Below are 20,171 nucleotides of genomic sequence, written 5' to 3'. Positions count from 1 at the left end.
CGGAGTGTAAGCATGCCCTTAAAGTGGCCTACACAATCCCCTTTGCCATCCACCCTCTCCCTCCCTCCGACACCAACCACTGTGGCCAACTTCCCCTTCAACAGCCACTCAGAGCAGGGCCAGTCTGTGCTCTGAGACTAAGTACAGTCACCAAGAGCAAGCAGTGAGAAAGCGTACTAGCCACTGGGACTGCTGTGAACATACAAGAGCAGTCTTTTTTCTAATGGCTCAGTTAATATATTTTATGGACGTACATGAACTTGACAACTAAAAAGTTATTCGTAACAGTCAGACTCTGCAAGTGGTGAAGTTTAAGGAATAAAAAGTATTTTGCTTTTTCCTTACATATACATGTGGTAAAAATCTACATAAGCCTAAAAACGGTCTTTTTTTAACTTTACAATATTGTATTGGTTTTCCCATATATCAACATGAATCCGCCACAGGTATACCTGTGTTCCCCATCCTGAACCCTCCTCCCTCCTCCCTCCCCATACCATCCCTCTGGGTGGTCCCAGTGCATCAGCCCCAAGCATCCAGAATCCTGCATCAAACCTGGACTGGCAACTCGTTTCATATATATTATACGTTTCAATGCCATTCTCCCAAATCATCTCACCCTCTCCCTCTCCCCGAGTCCAAAAGACTGTTCTATACATCGGTGTCTCTTTTGCTGTCTCATATACAGGGTTATTGTTACCATCTTTCTAAATGCCATATATATGCGTTAGTATATTGTATTGGTGTTTTTCTTTCTGGCTTACTTCACTCTGTATAATAGGCTCCAATTTTAACATAAATATATTTCACAAATACATAAAAAAAACTAAGTGATAAGGAAAAGTCTTGTTTCAGAAAATATTAAAACAGGAACACAAAAAGTGATCGATAATGTCACTTTACCATGCGCTATACATAAAAAAGTGTCTACTTCTAAAAGACACCCATGGTTTTGCTAGCAGGGGATTAAACTGATAGCCTTAAGCAGAAATCAAACACTATAGAAAATGAACTTTGGAAATACCCAAGTATTGGTGTTTAAGCAGCACAATGAGGCAGCAAGATTAGGATTGGCAACCATTGGGTTAGACTGCTAGTCTTCAAAAAGATTAAACATCTTTCCTTTGGAGGTCATTCAATCAAGAGGTATTAACTGAGCAGGTATTCCTTAGGAAACACCCTATCTCAAGAGGGTAAGAGTATAAGATGTGAAGTCTGAAGACAATATTCCCTTTTTCTGTTTTCCCAGAAAACATTTAATATAGTTACTCTTAAATGGTCTTTATTCAAGTAAAAAATGAATGAAAAGATTTGTGAAATGCCTACTACTGGCTCGTTTATTTGACTCTGAAGATGAAATTCAGATCCTGCCCAGGTCTCGTTTTCTTCTAATATGCAGGATGATCATCATTACTATTAGTACAAGTAAAAGTATTAGTATTAGTACAAGTATTAGTAAAAAAGGGACTTCCCTAGTGGTGCAGAGGCTAAGACTCTGTGCTCCCGAAGCAGCAGGGCCCAGATTCGATTCATTCTCAGGGAACTAGATCCTACATGCCACAACAAAAGATCCCACATGCTGCAACTAAGACTCAGTGCAGCCAAATAAATAAATACATGAATGAATAACACACAAAAATGAGCTCCAGGATGGCAGTTCATATGCATAAAAAAAAACACAGAAAATCTAAACAAGTGCTTGATCTAATTCTTTTATTAAAGTGTCTCTACCATTAGCTGTTCCGAGATAACACTAGAAAAGCATCCCATTACAGTTTATACCTTAAGATGTGTCCTAGACTAGCACCGGCATTTGATGATAGGGCAGTGGGTCAATAAATGAAATACTAGGTAAGGGATACAAATAAAAATTTTATTGTACAAAATTAAGGCCTTCACAGTTCACTAAGGCTAAACAGAGACTAGGTAATCTTTTAAATCCTTTACAAAAAGCTCACATACACTTCCGCTTTCCCAACTATTAAAATGAACTGACCAAATGTTATAAAAACGAAAGCTATAAATAACACTGAGTCCTTTAAAGACAGCTATCCCAAATGTTATTTTTTGGCATAGGTGATCTTCATGGCATGGGACGGTGTGATCTTAAATCCCTGCAGAGCATCCCTGGCAGCTCCAGCCTGTCCATCATTTTCAAATTCAACAAAAGCGATGTCATGCCTCCCAGGTACCAAACGTACTTCCTTGAAACCAGGGAACCTATAACGAATGAAAACAATGCTTATATATGTAAACAATTTATATATACGCAAATACAGAAATGACATCAAATACAAAGTGTCTATTCTGTATTTAAATTTGTTAAGCAACATCATGATATACGTCCAGGAAAATGATCACATCCCACCAAGAATCCTGAGTGGGATAAAAGAGCCTGAAATATAATTAATACCATGAAAAGAACTGCAGGAATCATGTAAGCTAATTCTATTCCTGTCACTTCATCAAAGCTTTGTCTCCTATTTTACTTATCAACTAGAATTAATAATTCAAACATTAGAGGTAATTTAGCTTCTTATTTGCTTACTCTGCATACTGGTTTCGATTCATGATTAATCCAGGAGCAAATCAATGAAGCCGTAGGAATTACTGTGTGATATACAAATGGATTCAACCCAGGGAAGTGCTATCTGTCCTGTCAGGAGGCTCTCAGAACACAGACTTGTTTATGAAATACTTACTGGTTAAACAGCATGGATAGCATCATCTCATTAGTCTCTTCTGGTAAATTATTAAGGAATAAAATATAGTTTGGAGGGTAATCAGGGACCTATTAAAAAGAAAAGGCCAAGTTAACTTATAAGTATTAAAAGTATAATAAGCCACTTTGGCTCTTACATTTAAATCTAAACTTCAGAGAATTACATTCCACAGTTTAAGGCTTATGAAATCTTACCACATCAAGCACTAAAGGTGAAAAACAGTGACCCCAGAGAAGTAAACAAAACCTAACAGTAATTAAGATTGACATTCAAATCACTTAGGAAATATTTGGAAGATTATACATCTTATCAACAGTTTTTAAGTATTAAGTATTTAATTAACAGTATTTAAAATAATATTTAAGTTTTCAGCATCTGGAGGCAGCTGGAATAGAAGGCTTTTGTCATCTGGATTACACCCCTGGTCCTAACAAACCAGAGATGGCGTGGGTGTCGCCCGCCCTCAGCTGCTTAACCCTCAGACACTCAATCCTACTGCATACTACCTCCCAGCGTGGGAGACAATTTGGGAAAAAAAAAAAGATTTCCGCTTAGTGCTACCACTACGGAGCCCTGCTCTGCAACAAGAGAAGCCACTGCAATGAGAAGCCCACACACTGCAGCTAGAGAAGAGCCCCCACGCACCACAACTAGAGAAAGTTTGTGCACAGCGACAAGACCCAACGTAGCCAAAAATAAATAAATTAAAAAAGAAAAAGATCCCATGTAGAACCTATATTTGGCAATTTTTAATGTTTTTCCCAAGTAAATGAGAGAAAATTTCATGGGAGAAAAAAAATGAAATGTAAAGAACTTAGGGCTTAGAGAATTATGTGCTGGACTATAGTTGCTGAAAGACTTCAAAGTAGTAGATAACGCAAGAAAATGCAAGTAACTTAAAATCAGAGGAGGAAACCTCAGTGGTGCAAGGAATTCCCTGGATGTAAGGATGAGTTTCCTGATAAATCTATATTGTGCTAAGTTGCTTCAGCTGTGTTTGACTCTTTGCAACCACATGGACTATAGCCACCAGGGTCCTCGGCCCATGCAATTCTCCAGGCAACAATACTGGAGCAGTTGGCCATTTCCTCCTCCAGGGGATCTTTCCAATCCTGGGATTGAACCCATGTCTCCTGCTGCTCCTGCACTGCAGGCGAATTCTGTACTGTGGAGTCACAGGGTAAAGATCTGTATCAGGAGACTTAAATATATATGTACCGAGGAAATAAGAACAAAGGTAACTATAGAACAACTTTGTTCTTTGAAAAAAGACGGGTTAGTGCTTTAGCCAATGGGAATGGATTCCAAGCAACAAGCCTGAAAAGCTTGGGGCTATATCATGTGAAGAAAACAAGCATTCTGCTTCTTATCTTTATAGAACTTAGAATATATTGTTTAATCCTGTCATTGGTCATTGTGGGAAGCAAGGAATAAAGTCAGGTTTTGTTTTCTTCTTCTTAAAGAAAAATAAAATGTTTTGAAGAAGGAGGTTCCACATTGTTGTGGCTTATACATGGAACCATTTTCAGTTTTTGGAGACATGAGGATTGTTGTACATTACTGCTATTGTTTTGTAATTTTATTTTAAAGTAAGTATCACATGAGAAAAAATATTACCTGAGGATTTGGTGTTGCATTTCCTTGGGTATTAGCTGAATTTGGTGTTCCCTAAATGAAAGAGAGTGAGAAACAGTTAAAACTTCCAATCCCTCTAAAAAAGTAGCAAGTGTTTAAAATTACTGCACTAAAAATAAGATTAACATAGATTTTTTTTATTCCATTTTATTTTGAGAATTTACATCTTAAAACTCTGACTCAAACATTTATGTATTTATATCTTGTCAAATATTTTTGAAAGGTCTATATCATAAAACTCAACCTTTAAGTTTCAAAATTATGGAGAAATATATAGGAGAAAAATCAAGGATCAGCCTTTCTCACTTTTTTTTTTTAAACAACTAGAAAAAACCCAAGCATTATACTTATTAAAACTGATTTCTAATTACTTTCAATCTGAAAGTAACTAGTTTTTGGATAATTTCACCTTTATCTGGAATTTTTAAATTAGATTTTTGAATTTATAAACTGTTCAAAGAAGGCTGATTTCAGTGGAATACTAAATAAAGATAAAATCTATAGTATTATTTATACACAGAACTTGAAAAATAAGCCAACAGATATTAACATATTTTGGATAATGATGGAGTTAAACATCATGTGAATTCAAATAAAACTGCCTGATATACAACGAAATATGAACTTTGCCCATCTTACCTGACCAGGCTTTTTGTTCACAGTTGTTGCAGTCTGTTCCACAGTTTTGGCTTTTTTCTTTTCTTTTTTCTTTTCTTTGTCAGCAAAAGTGCCACGCATTTTAGATATTATATCAGAATCTGTTTTGGCATACTGGATTCGCTGTTTTAATTATTTTTAAAAAAGTTACTTTTCATTATGCTGAAGGCTATTTACACTTGTCATTAATATTTCAAATTTCATTACACAAATATAATTTTCCTGAAGGAAATCTGTCAAGTATGCTGAGTGCCAAAAGAAAATAAATTGTGGCCCTGATTTGCAACTGAGACAAAGTTAGATTCAACTGTGTTTATTAGAAGAACAATAGATTTTCATATGGGAGAAACAGGACTTTGAAAAATCTGCACCACTGATCCTCTCTATTAAAAGATAGAGAGGAGTGCACTGGAAAGCCGTCTATGCCTTACAGGGACACTCGACAGGTCAAGATGTGCATGGAGTTTGTTACTTCTCAAGTTAAAGTTCTGAAGACTGAGAATGACTTTCCTTTGAATCTGGAATATTACTTTTAAACAAAATAACAAATAGTGGCATCAACTTAAATTTAAAAAGCTTTGAAAGGAAATAAGATGGCATCACAGCTGTGCAACCAGGCCACTTGCGTGAATAATACGCCACAGGCAGTGTAGAACTTTTCTTTCCTGGGGTCCAGAAAGCTGAAACCACCTCTCTGATCATACTGATCATACCGAGACACCAGTTCTGCAGTTCCTCTCTATAGTTGTCTTCTATGGCAAGAATTTGACCTCAGTATGAAGAGAAAAAGTGACATTTTACAATACGCAGGTTTGCTAATGTACAGCTCGGGGAACTCTACTCAGTACTCTGTGACCTAAAATGGGAGGGAAATCCAAAAAAGAGGGGATGTGTGTATACGTAGGGCTGACTCACTTGGCTGTATAGTAGAAACTAACACAACACTGCAAAGCAACTATACTCCAATAGAAACTAATTTTAAAAAATAATGAAGGTTTGAAAACAAAGAATTTGTTAAAACCAAGAGCAGCTCTTTCCTTTCTTTTATGTTAACTAGAGATGACTATATGGGGTAAACAAGAGGAGAGCAAGCCTTTCACAACATCTCCATCCCTTCAGTCCCTCAGTTGTCTCCAATTCTTTGCGACTCCATGGACCACAGCATGCCAGGCCTCCCTGTCCATCACCAACTCCCGGAGTTCACTCAAACTCACATCCATCGAGTCAGTGATGCTATCCAGACATCTCATCCTGTCATCCCCTTCTCCTCCTGCCCCCAATCCCTCCCAGCATCAGAGTCTTTTCCAGTGAGTCAGTTCCTCGCATGAGGTGGCCAAAGTATTAGAGTTTCAGCTTCAGCATCAGTCCTTCCAATGAACACCCAGGATTGATCTCCTTTAGGATGGACTGGTTGGATCTCCTTGCAGTCCAAGGGACTCTCAAGAGTCTTCTCCAACATCACAGTTCAAAAGCATCAATTCTTTGGCACTTTCTTCACAGTCCAACTCTCACATCCATACATGACCACTGGAAAAACCACAGCCTTGAGTAGATGGACCTTTGTTGACAAAGTAATGTCTCTGCTTTTTATATGCTATCTAGGTTAGTCATAACTTTTCTTCCAAGGAGCAAGTGTCTTTTAATTTCATGGCTGCAGTCACCATCTGCAGTGATTTCGCTGCCCAAGAAAATAAAGTCTGTCACTGTTTCCACTGTTTCCCCATCTATTTGCCATGAAGTGATGGCACCAGGTGCCATAATCTTAGCTTTTTCAATGTTGAGTTTTAAGCTAGCTTTTTCGCTCTCCTCTTTCACCTTCATCAAGAGGTTATTTAGTTCTTCTTCACTTTCTGCCATAAGGGTGGTGACATCTGCATATCTGAGGTTATTGATATTTCTCCTGGCAATCTTGATTCCAGCGTGTGCTTCTTCCAGCCCAGCATTTCTCATGATGTACTCTGCATATAAGTTAAATAAGCAGGGTGACAATATACAGCCTTGACGTACCCCCTTCCCTATTTGGAACCAGTCTGTTTTTCCACGTCTAGTTTTAACTGTTGAGTCCTGACCTGCATACAGATTTCTCAAAAGGCAGGTCAGGAGGTCTGGTATTCCCATCTCTTTAAGACTTGTCCACAGTTTACTGTGATCCACACAAAGGCTTTGGCGTAGTCAATAAAGCAAAAGTAGATGTTTTTCTGGAACTCTCTGGCTTTTTTGATGATCCAAAAGATCATCTGTGTAGTCTCGCCACCTCTTCTTAATATCTTCTGCTTCTGTTAGGTCCATACCATTTCTGTCCTTTATTGTGCCCAACGTTCCCTTGGTATTTATTGCTAATTTTCTTGAAGAGATCTCTAGTCTTTCCCATTCTATTGTTTTCCATTTCTTTGCATTGATCACCAAGGAAGGCTTTCTTATCTCCTTGCTATTCTTTGAAACTCTGCATTCAAATGGGTGCATCTTTCCTTTTCTCCTCTGCCTTTCACAGCTATTTGTGAGGCCTCCTCAACCATTTTGCTTTTTTGCATTTCTTTTTCTTGGGAATGGTCTGGATCCCTGTCTCCTGTACAATGTCACGAACCTCCGTCCACAGTTCTTCAGGCACTCTATCAGATCTAATCCCTTAAATCTATTTCTCACTTCCACTGTAAAATCATAAGGGATTTGATTTAGGTCATACCTGAATGATCTGGTGGTTTTCTGTACTTTCTTCAATTGAAGCCTGAATTTGGCAATAAGAAGTTCATGATCTGAGCCACAGTCAGCTCCCGGTCTTGTTTTTGCTGACTGTATAGAGCCTCTCCATCTTTGGCTACAAAGAATATGATCAATCTGATTTCAGTGTTGAACATCTGGTGATGTCCATGTGTAGAGTCTTCTCTTATGTTGTTGGAAGAGGGTGTTTGCTGTGACCAGTGCATTCTCTTGGCAAAACTCTATTAGCCTTTGCCCTGCTTCATTCTGTACTCCAAGGCCAAACTTGCCTGTTACTCCAGGTGTTCCTTGACTTCCTACTTTTGCATTCCAATCCCCTATAATGAAATCTTTTGGGGGTGTTAGTTCTAGAAGGTCTTGTAGGTCTTCACAGAACCATTCAACTTCAGCTTCTTCAGCATTAGTGGTCAGGGCATTACAGTGGTCATCTGAGTTAAATTCACCCACTCCAGTCCATGTTAGTTTGCTGATTCCTAAAATATTGACGTTCACTCTTGCCATCTCCTGTTTGACCACTTCCAATTTGCCTTAATTCATGGACCTAACATTCCTGGTTCCTATGCAATATTGCTCTTTACAGCATCGGACTTTACTTCCATCACCAGTCATATCCACAACTGGATGCTGTTTTTGCTTTGGCTCTGTCTCTTCCCTCTTTCTGGAGTTAGTTTTCCACTGATCTCCAGTAGTATACTGAGCACCTACCAACCTGGGGAGTTCATCTTTCAGTGTCCTTTTTGCTTTTTCATACTCCATCCCTTAGGCTCCCTCTGATTGCAGGACTACCTCCAAGTGGACTTAACCCTGCCAGCCACTTTGTTATTCTTGCACATCATCATCTAACCAAAAGGAGCAGATCTGGGCTAACTGTGACTTGGTCCAGGGATTCTCTCCCAACTCCCCTGAGTCCTCATCCTTCTTCCTGACCTGAGAAGATCCTGGGTGATCTTGTACTTGTCCCTATGGCCTGTGAAAATCTCTCACCTCAGCCCTTGCTCTTAGCTGGCATCTAGAGCAGCAGTTCTCAACTTGAGGAGAATCTGCCCACCAGGACACAGCTGGCACTGCTGACTGGAGACACTGCATTGTCACGCTGAGTGGGCAGAGGCCAGAGACGCTGTTAAACACTCTCCGATGAACCACAAAGCCCAAACAATAAAAAAAAGTTATTCAGTTCAAAATGTCAAAAGTGCCAGTGTTGAAAAACAGTAGACTAAATACTGATGAGGGATAAAAATTCACCCACAGCTTAGAGAAGGCACAAGATTTATATTTATACCAGAGGTTTTATGACAGACACCCTTCGGAAGATGGTTTCACTTTACTGAGGTATTTTTGGAATTAACGAACCAACTGTACTTGAATCACAGAGAATAATTTTGTTCTGAGTTCCAAGTCATAGACAATTTTGTTCATTTCTGATCTGGTATGTTGGTGTTAAAATAGAAGAGCAACTGAAACCACCCAAGTAAATATAAACAAGATAGCTCAAGGAACATTCTTTCCCTCTTCCAGGATGCTAGAGATCTGGCAGTACCTCCTACTTTCCTGAAGCCAGAGAGGAGACCTAAAATACCTCCAATATGAGATCAGTCTAATGGGCTTGTCCCTTTGATTTTCAGTAACTAGCTGGCAAGGTGAAGCCAGTGCCAAATGCAGCAAACAATTTCCAGCTTTCCTGGACTTCAATCCCAGGCATATGCAAACGTGTCATCCCAACTTAACAAACCGTCCTAAAACCCTTTATGGGAATAAATGGCTTCTTCATACTAACGTAATTTCAGATTTAAACTAAAACCCAGTCTTATGCTACTACCAGCTGAGTTCTCAATTATGCTAATTCGTCATGCTACTGAGAAAGATAAACTGGTTTCAGGTAATGCCAATTTACTGTAAGTTGGGGTAGGTAGGTAGGTACTACCCCTTCTCAGTTTTTCTGGAATATGACTTTCCAAACATACGATGGTGGGAAACAGTCAGGTGGGAAATGATGGGAAAAGGAGAGTCGGATAGAGGATGGGCAGAAAATGTGTGGCAGTTTAACAGAAAAAAAGTGCTCAGTCCTGAATTAAACAGTGCAGTACCAAGGTCCCTGGAGCGCTGACTATGCCAACACTGCCTGCTATCGTGCGTTAGGTCTTCTCAGGACACAGACACACCCTTCCATGTGCACACGTTCTGTGGCTGCTTCTCCAACTACAAAGGCAGTTTAAGGAGCTGCAAAAGAGATCATCTGGCTCATAAAGCCTAAAATATTTACTATCTGGCCCTTTACAGATCAGATGCCTATCCTAATTGGGGGGGGGCAAATCACAATATTGGATGTCAGCAGATTAGCTTTCAAGTCCTGACGATGCCACTGGTTACAGTAACATAAGATTTCTGTGCCTGATTTTTAATTTGTAAAAAGAGATCACAGTGGTGATCTGCACTACAGATTATGGGCCAAATCCAGCCCATGGCCCATTTTTGTATGGCCTATGAATTAAGAACTTTCTTTCTTTTTACAATTTTTAAAGGATTATTTAAAAAACTACATACAAACCCAAGAATGTGCAATACAAACTCTATGTGGTCCACAAAGCTTATATTATCTGGTCCATTATAAAACAGTTTTTGCTTGCCTGTAAATTTGACCGAAAAATATTCAGTCTGCTTATTCTTTTTTTTTTTTTTAACAGGTGGTGAAATGGAACATGCACAAAAAGCCAGTTAATGGCAGAACAGAATGAGAATATGGGACCCTGAAACTCTCGGCCTTGGCTCTTTCCCCAAAACCCCTTCCCATCGCATTCCAGTTCCAGAAGAAAAGCACTAAAATCCATACCCAATGTAGAATGTACCCATTCAAACACCAAGAGACCTCTGGATTACATACTCTGTCTCCAGCCTGATCCAATCCTCTACTATCTCTGACTTATACCAATGCCTCCTGAGTTCCTTACTTTCCTTCTCACAATTCAACTTTGACCCAACACCTAAATGTGAAATCTCAGGTCACTCCTGAGTTTAAAACTGTCCTTAGATCAGTGCTTTGACTGCATAGCTTCTAAAGTACAGTATTTCACTCTAGTATTTTTTTGAAACTTCAGACTGGATTTCCTCTTTGACTCACCATTTTTGTGTTGTTTTACAAGTTTACAAGCAGAGTTTTCTTTTTAATCTTCTGAGTAATTAATCACAGGATGGTATGATCATTGACCTAGAGCCAGACATCCTGGAATGTGAAGTCAAGTGGGCCTTAGAAAGCATCACTACGAACAAAGCTAGTGGAGGTGATGGAATTCCAGTTGAGCTATTTCAAATCCTGAAAGATGATGCTCTGAAAGTGCTGCACTCAATATGCCAGCAAATTTGGAAAACTCAGCAGTGGCCACAGGATTGGAAAAGGTCCGTTTTCATTCCAATCCCAAAGAAAGGCAATGCCAAAGAATGCTCAAACTACCGCACAATTGCACTCATCTCACACACTAGTAAAGTAATGCTCAAAATTCTTCAAGCCAGGCTTCAGCAATATGTGAACCATGAACTTCCTGATGTTCAAGCTGGTTTTAGAAAAGGCAGAGGAACCAGAGATCAAATTGCCTACATCCGCTGGATCATGGAAAAAGCAAGAGAGTTCCAGAAAAACATCTATTTCTGATTTATTGACTATGCCAAAGCCTTTGACTGTGTGGACCACAATAAACTGTGGAAAATTCTGAAAGAGATGGGAATACCAGATCACCTGATCTGCCTCTTGAGAAATCTGTATGCAGGTCAAGAAGCAACAGTTAGAACTGGACATGGAACAACAGACTGGTTCCAAATAGGAAAATGAGTACGTCAAGGCTGTATATTGTCACCCTGCTTATTTAACTTATATGCAGAGTACATCATGAGAAACGCTGGACTGGAAGAAGCACGAGCTGGAATCAAGATTGCCAGGAGAAATATCAATAACCTCAGATATGCAGATGACACCACCCTTATGGCAGAAAGTGAAGAGGAACTAAAAAGCCTCTTGATGAAAGTGAAATGGAAAGTGAAAAAGTTGGCTTAAAGCTCAACATTCAGAAAACGAAGATCATGGCATCTGGTCCCATCACTTCATGGGAAACAGATGGGGAAACAGTGTCAGACTTTATTTTTGGGGGCTCCAAAATCACTGCAGATGGTGACTGCAGCCATGAAATTAAAAGACGCTTACTCCTTGGAAGGAAAGTTATGTCCAACCCTGATAGCATATTCAAATGCAGAGACATTACTCTGCCAAGAAAGGTTCGTCTAGTCAAGGCTATGGTTTTTCCTGTGGTCATGTATGGATGTGAGAGTTGGACTGTGAAGAAGGCTGAGCGCCAAAGAATTGATGCTTTTGAACTGTGGTGTTGGAAAAGACTCTTGAGAGTGCCTTGGACTGCAAGGAGATCCAACCAGTCCATTCTGAAGGAGATCAGCCCTGGGATTTCTTTGGAAGGAATGATGCTAAAGCTGAAACTCCAGTACTTTGGCCACGTCATATGAAGAGTTGACTCACTGGAAAAGTCCCTGATGCTGGGAGGGATTGGAGGCAGGAGGAGAAGGGGACGACAGAGGATGAGATGGCTGGATGGCATCACTGATTCGATGGACGTGAGTCTGGGTGAACTCCGGGAACTGGTGATGGACAGGGAGGCCTGGTGTGCTGTGATTCATGGGGTCACAAAGAGTCGGACACGACTGAGTGACTGAACTGAACTGAGTAATTAATTTCTAGTTCTTAGTTCTTTTGAGATGACAGTATTGCCTATACTGCCATTGTTCTTAAAATATTCTACATCTCCCTGTATTTTGGTTTTGCCTGTCTGAACTATCATAACTCAAGAAGTGAATATTATAAACTCTACTTCTAATGTGTTTCTATAAAAATAAATACATAAACCCCAACCCACTACACAGAAGGCAGAAAGCAATAGCCACACTGTCAAGGGTATATTTACAAATCTACCATACCATTAACAGTGATTAAAGCCAAAAGAAGATTGATTTACCATTGGTTTGCCATAAAATGGAAATCCTTGTAACTGTCTCAAGGCATTTGTAGATGAGCCCAGTTCCTTAAATATAACAAAGGCTTGTCCCCTCATCTTCATGGTCTTCAAAGCAACGATATCTACCACGTGGCCAAACTGAGAAAACAGGGCGTACAGGGATCTCTTCAATTCTGCACAAAATTAGAGGGGAAACAAGTCATTTGTGGATGCAACTATGACTGAACTTCTTCTTTAAATGAGACTGCACTGAGCGCACCCCGCTCATTTATTTATACAAAGTTACATATTTTAATCACATACTATTCCCAACGGCTGTTTAATTTTAAAAGTTTCTGAAACGATTTCATCTGAGTGAAAACAGATTTAACACATCTTCAGCCTCTACTTATTTTTAATCTTTAAAGCCTTAAAGTCTTTACACAATAAGGGATAAACCATTATTTGAGGCAGTGAGAAAGATGACTAGATGAGAACTTTTGAAGCTGTATAATTTTTAAGATGGTAGTAAATAAACACACTAGTTATTTTTAAAAAAAAAAAAAAACACTTACCTTCCTTTTTAATTTTGTCATTCATATTGTTGATATAAATTGTATGATTTGGTCTGATATCCATGTTTTGGGTTAAACTGTTCCAGTAGCCTAAAGAGACAATAAATATTCTGTTACTAAATAGGGAGGATTTGTTCACGTCATAGGGTGGCATTAAGGACACAGAACAAAGGTACTGACTTTTCAATTCTTTCAGCCCCAAATGTCAGTCTGAAAACTGAAAATATCAGTTTGGCGGTAGTCTTTAAAACCTCTCCAAAACTTGCTAGCCCTCCTTTTTAAAGAACAGAACAGTTCTCAGGCCGAAAACTTGGTGGCGCACCATATCTAGTCAATTTTTAATAATATTCCTTTATTCCATACTTTTATTTTTATAACCTATTTCTTTTATGACAAGCAAGACTGTTTTTTCCATCTGCCTAATGAAACAACTTTCCTTTTTAAACAATATTTAAAAATTGAATAGATTTAGTGAAAAATGAAAAAACAAGCTAACAAAGGCACATTCAGTAAAAATCATAAGATACAGAACATTAATGAAGTTTGCTAAGAATCCTTTCATGAGTACTCTCATAAAGCACTTCCATATTATTCCTTTATTTATATACACCATCACCGACAGTCCTGACTCCAAAGTCAAATGGAACCGACTTGAAACGCTGGTATAGTACCGCATGATGGTTAAAAACTCAGATGCTAGTGCCAATGGATCTGAATTCAAATCTTTCTATGCTTCTTACTAGCTGCTTGACTGATGGCAAGTTCCTTAATTTCACAGGTTCATATCTGTAAAATGGGGATGGTAATTTGCCCAAGAGAGCTCAGAAGACTAAATGAGATAAAATTCTTTGCAGCTTTTAGAATGAGCAGGAAGCACTTACAACAGCTGTCACTGCTGTCTGTCACAGAAGAAAGCAGGGATTCCCAGGTGGCTCAGTGGTAAAGCATCGGCCTGTCAACGCAGGAGACGAAGATCCCCTGAAGAACGAAATGGGAACCCACTCCAGTATTCCTGCCTGGGAAATACCACGGATAGAGGAGCCTGGCGGAATATAGTCCATGGGGTCGCAAAGAGTGGAACATGATTTAGCGACGAAACAAGAAGTTAATGCAAGTTCTTGCCCACGGTTACACAGGTGATACGCAGGAGGCCTGAAAATTCAACCCTTGTTTTCTGTCTCCTGCACTTTTATTTCACACCCACCACACTATTTCATTTTTCCCACTGTTTTAGTCGCGAATTGGGACCTTGCTTTATTGCCTTGGTAACCCACATATTGCTTCATTTCACGAACATTTACACTCATAGTACGTGCACAGCATAGGATGTCTGACAAGCGAAACACCTAAAGACGAGGACTGTCCTTGTGCGGGTTAATAGGTGAAAGGTAACGCTTCTCAAAGGTTTGAGACCCCTAAACTGAAACCTGGTGGACTTGAGACTCGAAGACGATGAAGAGAAGGAAGTGACAAGGATCAAACTGAGCAGGGGCGCCGGGAGTCGCCTTCCGGATTCAAAAGGGGCCTCTGGGAGGCCCCTGAGAACGCACGGCGCGCTGTAAACGCCTCGCATCCGCGAAAGTTATCCATTAACTTCACACGCGCGAGGGTGCCGCCTCTCCAGACACAGCAACATCCGCCCACGAGCTCCGCCCGAAGCCCCAGGAAGCGGCCACGCCATGCCCGGCCCCGAACTGTCCTGCCTAAGACAAGCTCTGAAGTCCAGGGGCCTCGCCAGACCCGAGCGTCAGTTTCCAGGCCTTCCTCGGCGACCCACCACGAACCCTCGGATGCATACATTCCGGCCCCAGCGCTGCGGCCCGGTTATTCTCGGCTCCCGCCAGGGGAAGGTTTGACTAAAAAGCAACCCGCAGCCAAAAGAGAGGAGAGAGCGAAGAAAAAAACCCCACCAACTCACCGAACAGGTCCACCACGTCCCGTAACAATCACGTCAGAAGCCGGAAGCGGAACCAGCCACCGGAAATTACGACACCAAGCGCCTCAATAGAAAGCCGATCAGTCAAGAAGCCGAGCCCAGAGTGGATCGATGCCCGTCGGTCTAGACCACAGTAAGTAATCGCTCTGAGCATGCGCACACCTGGTGGACGGGGAGAAAGATGTCAAGGGGAAACGGGGTAAAGGGAAAGAGGCTTGGGGGAATTCTGTGGGTTTAACTCGAATTCTAGGGGAGCGCAGTAAGAGTATAAGGACAGACGGTGATCAGTTCCGTAACCATGAGTTAGCGCTGTTCAACACAGAACATCCTGATAAACACATCTGTGGGCTTCCCTAGTGGTTCAGACGGTAAAGAATCAGCCTGCAATGCGGGAGACCTGGGTTCGATCCCTGGGTTGGGAAGATTCCCTGGAGGAGAGGGCATGGCAACCAACCCCTGTATTCTTGCCTGTGAAATCCCGTGGACAGAGGAGCGTGGTGGCCTGCACTCCATGGGGGCGGTACAGTTGGACACGAGTGGACACGACAAACACATCTGTAAGTTGAAAGCATCTGTAAGTTGCATCTGTAAGATGCAAATGAGAACACATGTAATAACACCTAACCTACCCAGCATCACACATTTAATCCAGACCTATCACAAATGTGCTCAGAACACTCACATTAGCCTTTTTGTTGTTCAGTCGCTCAGTCGTGTCCGACTTTTTTGCAACCCCATGGACTGAAGCACGCCAGCCTTCCCTGTCCTGCAGCATCTCCTGGAGCTTGCTCAAACTCATGTCCATTGAGTTGGTAATGCCATCCAACCATCTCATCCTCTGTCGTCCCCTTCTTCTCCTGCCTTCAATCTTTCCCAGCATCAGGGTCTTTCCTAATGAGTCAGTACTTCACATCCGGTGACCACCGTATTGGAACTTCAGCTTCAGCATCAGTCCTTCCAATGGATATTCAGGATTGATCTCCTTTAAGACTGACTGGTTGGATCTCCTTGCAGTCCAAGGGACTCTCAAATGTCTTCTCCAACAACACAGTTCAAAAGCATCAATTCTTCGGTGCTCAGCCTTCTTTATGGTCCAACTCTCACATCCATACATGACTACTGGAAAAAACATAATTTGACTAGATGGACCTTTGTTGGCAAAGTAATGTCTCTGCTTTTTAATATCCTGTCTAGGTTGGTCATAACTTTTCTTCCAAGGAGCAAGCGTCACCATGGGCAGTGATTTTAGAGCCCAAGAAAATATTCTCTCACTGTTTCCATTGTTCCCCCAAATGCTTGCCATGAAATGATGGTACTGGATTCCAAGACCTTCATTTTTTTGAATGTTGAGTTTTAGGCCAGCTTTTTTAGTCTCCTCTTTGACTTTCATCATGAGGCTCTTTAGTTCTTTGCTTTCGTCCATAAGAGTGGTGTCCTCTGCATATCTGAGGTTATTGATATTTCCCCCGGCAATCTTGATTCCAGCTTGTGCTCTATCCAGCCTGGCATTTGGTATGATGTACTCAGCATATAAGTTAAATAAGCAGGGTGACAATATACAGCCTTGATGTACTTCTTCCCCAATTTTGAACCAGTCCATTGTTCCATGTCCGGTTCTAACTGTTGCTTCTTGACCTGCATACGGGTTTTTCAGGAGGCAGGTCAGGTGCTCTGATATTCCCATCTCTTTAAGAATTTTCCACAGTTTGTTGTGATCCACATAGTCAAAGGCTTGAAGGTAGTCAATGAAGCTGAAGTAGATGTTTTTCTGGAATTCTCTTGCTTTTTCTATGATCCAGTGGATGTTGGCAATTTGATCTCTGGTTCCTCTGCCTTTTTAAATCCAGCTTGAACATCTGAAAGTTTTTGGTTCATGTACTGTTGAAGCCTAGCTTGGAGAATTTTGAGCATTACTTTGCTAGTGTGTGAGATGAGTGTAATTGTGCAATAGTTTGAACATTCTTTGGCATTACCTTTCTTAGGGATTGGAATTAAAACTGACCTTTTCCAGTCCTGTGGCCACTGCTGAGTTTTCCAAATTTGCTGGCATATTGAGTGCACCACTTCAGCAGCAGCATCTTTTAGGATTTGAAATAGCTCAGCTGGAATTCCATCACCTCCACTTATAGTTGGGCAAAAATCATCCATACAAAGCCAATTTTATAATAATGTGTTGAACATCACATGCAATTTGTTGAATACTACACTGAAAGTGAAAAACACAATAGCAGTACTGGTACAGTTCACCCTCATGGTCACATGACTGACTGTATTGGCGGGAAATGGAAGGATGGTCATAACTCAGGTCTCCAGGGAGTCCCTGGGAGGGGCCACCAAGTAAGCATCCTTGGCTTCATGCAGGAAAGATTTCAAGAGTCATGGTGGTAACGTGAAAGCAGGTTTATTGAGAAAGATAGACATTCCACAGGCAGAATACAGTCCTTCTCAGTTGGTGAGAGTGGAGCTGTGGTGGGGGGGTTAGTTTTTTATGGGCTAGATAATTTCATAGGCTAATAAGTGGGAGGAATAATCCAACTATTTTAGGGAAGGAGGTGTTTCTAGGACTTGGGGTATTGCCCACTTTTTTAGTCTGCGTTGAAGCTGTCATAATGGCTGTGGGCATATTATTTAGCATATGCTAATGTATCACAATGAGCATATAATGAGGCCCAGGGTCTAGTAGGGGCTTCCCAGGTGGTGCAGTGGTAAAGAACCCACCGCTAATGCAGGAGATGTAAGAGATGTGGGTTCAATCCCTGTGTCAGGAAAATCCCCTGGAGGAGGAAATGGCAATCCACTCCAGTATTCTTGCCTGGAGAATCCCATGGACAGAGGAGCCTGGTGGGCTACAGTCCATGGGGTTGCAAAGAGTGGGACACAACTAAATGACTTATAACAGCAAGGTCTACTAGATGTTGAATCTTCTGCCATCTTGGGTCTCATAGTTTCTAACCAGTTTTTGTCGTGTCTTTGATGGCTACATCATTCTTTTAATGGTTGTGCCCTGCCCCTTCCTTCCTTCTAAACTGGGAGCTGTGGTTTGCTGCCCAGCATTAGGACACAGTACCTACTGCATGTTGTTAGTACAGGAAAAGCTCAAAATTCAAGATTTGAACTTTGGTTTTTATTGAATGTGTGTCACTTTCACATCTGCATAAAGTAAAAAAATCATAAGTTGGATGATCATAAGTTGGGGGCCCTCTGATTGAAACAGAACTGGACCCTATTTTCCTTAGCCCTCACCTGGCTGTCCTGGGTCTTCCAGAGGAGCGCTGTGGTCATAACAGTATATGAGCCTGGTGCTGCTTATGGCTAGCTAACCCAAGTAGGGAATTTGGGGGACATTCCTAGCAGCTGCAAAAATCATTTGTTTTGAGGATCCTCCCTGTTTCTCCCCTCAGCACTGGCTGCCAACTTACACTTTTCCTTGGTAACATGGAACTTTGCATTTGGGTTGAGCTGATGAGCTCCAAAGCCAGGTAAGTTCACTGGTGTGCACACAGGCACCATTCCCATCTGTGAGTTCTAGCTATGTTTGGGCATTCTTGCCAATTGGTTCTAATGTCTATCTGCCATTGACGAGCATTTGTAAGTGCCAGTGCTATTTGGGAATTCTTGCCAGTTGGTTCTGATGTGTGTCGGATGTTGAGGACCATTTGTGAACACTGACTGCTATTTGGGCACTTTTGCCAATTGGTTCTGAATGATGTCTGTCTGCCGTTGAGGACCATTTGTGAGCATGAGGTGCTAGTTGGGCATTCTTGCCAATTGGTTTTGACGTCTGTCTACCGCTGAGCACCGTTTGTGAGCACTGAGTGTCATTTGGGTATTTTGACAATTGGTTCTGACATCAGGCTACCATTGAGGATCATCTGTGTTGGGCAAGTGTTCGTTTGGGACTCCGTACCAGTAACTCTCAGAGAGGGTTTATGATAGATCTGTCGTTTGGTCTGTGAGTGTATATTCCATTTGTATGATTGGTACTCTTGTTGCCTTATGTAAAATGGGCCATTTAGGTTCAATTCATTAAGAAAAATTTTAGCTATGAAATTATGACAAAAAAAGAAAGATGATTTTTTTGGACAAAGTATGGCAGCAGTATTCTTTAGACTCTTGAGAAAATTGGTTAAGATAAAACTCTTGAAGTTAAAAAAAATTGATTCTTTTGGCATATGAAGTTAGGGAAAGCTGGCTTGATAAAAAGTTTTTTTAAACCCTGAGAAATTAAAATATGACTAGGAGAAACTTTGAAGTTAATGCTTATCAGGTCCTTGAAATACAAACACAGTCCACTTTGCCTGGATCTTTAGCCCTATACTTTGCCTGGATCTTCAGCCATTACATCTACTATTGTGGGCAAGAATTGCTTAGAAGAAATGGAGTAGCCATTATAGTCAGTAAGAGTCCAAAACGCAGTATTTGGATGCAATCTCAAAAATGATAGAATGATCTCTGTTCATTTCCAAGGCAAACCATTAAATATCACAGTAATCCAAGTCTATATCCCAACCAGAAATGCTGAAGAAGCTGAAGTTAAATGGTTCTATGAAGAACTACAAGACCTTCTAGAACTAACACCCAAAAAATATGTCCTCTTCATTATAGGTGACTGGAATACAAAAGTAGGAAGTCAACAGCTACCTGAAGTAATAGGCAAATTTGGGAATAGAAAGAAATGTAAAGAAAGCTTTGGAGTACAGAATGAAGCAGGGCAAAGGCTAACAGAGTTTTGCCAAGAGAATGCACTGGTCATAGCAAACACCCTCTTCCAACAACACAAGAGAAGACTCTACACATGGACATCAGCAGATGGTCAATACCGAAATCAGATTGATTATATTCTTTGCAGCCAAAGATGGACAAGCTCTATACAGTCAGCAAAAACAAGACCAGGAGCTGACTGTGGCTCAGATCATGAACTCCTTATTGCCAAATTCAG

General features: G+C 40.9%; 1 protein-coding gene across 3 annotated transcripts; it reads right to left on the bottom strand.

The window, feature by feature from the left end:
* Positions 1 to 1,852: 1,852 nt before the first annotated feature.
* SNRPB2 (small nuclear ribonucleoprotein polypeptide B2) lies at positions 1,853 to 15,353 on the bottom strand. Of its 3 annotated transcripts, none has more exons than XM_055543467.1 (8): positions 15,215 to 15,353; positions 14,178 to 14,274; positions 13,297 to 13,386; positions 12,743 to 12,915; positions 4,998 to 5,138; positions 4,341 to 4,391; positions 2,703 to 2,791; positions 1,853 to 2,220 (listed from the first exon to the last, which is right to left on the bottom strand). In XM_055543467.1, exons 3-8 carry the CDS (start codon positions 13,358 to 13,360, stop codon positions 2,061 to 2,063), a joined length of 678 nt encoding a protein of 225 aa, XP_055399442.1. In that variant the 5' UTR covers positions 13,361 to 13,386; positions 14,178 to 14,274; positions 15,215 to 15,353; the 3' UTR covers positions 1,853 to 2,060. The 3 variants fall into 3 exon arrangements, with proteins under 3 accessions (XP_055399442.1, XP_055399443.1, XP_055399444.1); XM_055543468.1 differs by having other exon boundaries at positions 14,178 to 14,338; positions 15,215 to 15,348; XM_055543469.1 differs by lacking the exon at positions 14,178 to 14,274.
* Between the last annotated feature and the right edge of the window lie 4,818 nt (positions 15,354 to 20,171).

Source organism: Bubalus kerabau, chromosome 13, assembly GCF_029407905.1.
Source record: "Bubalus kerabau isolate K-KA32 ecotype Philippines breed swamp buffalo chromosome 13, PCC_UOA_SB_1v2, whole genome shotgun sequence".
Classification (NCBI taxonomy): Eukaryota; Metazoa; Chordata; class Mammalia; order Artiodactyla; family Bovidae; genus Bubalus; species Bubalus kerabau.
The sequence above is the reverse complement of the archived record's forward strand: the minus strand, read 5'-3'. Positions and strand labels throughout refer to the sequence as shown.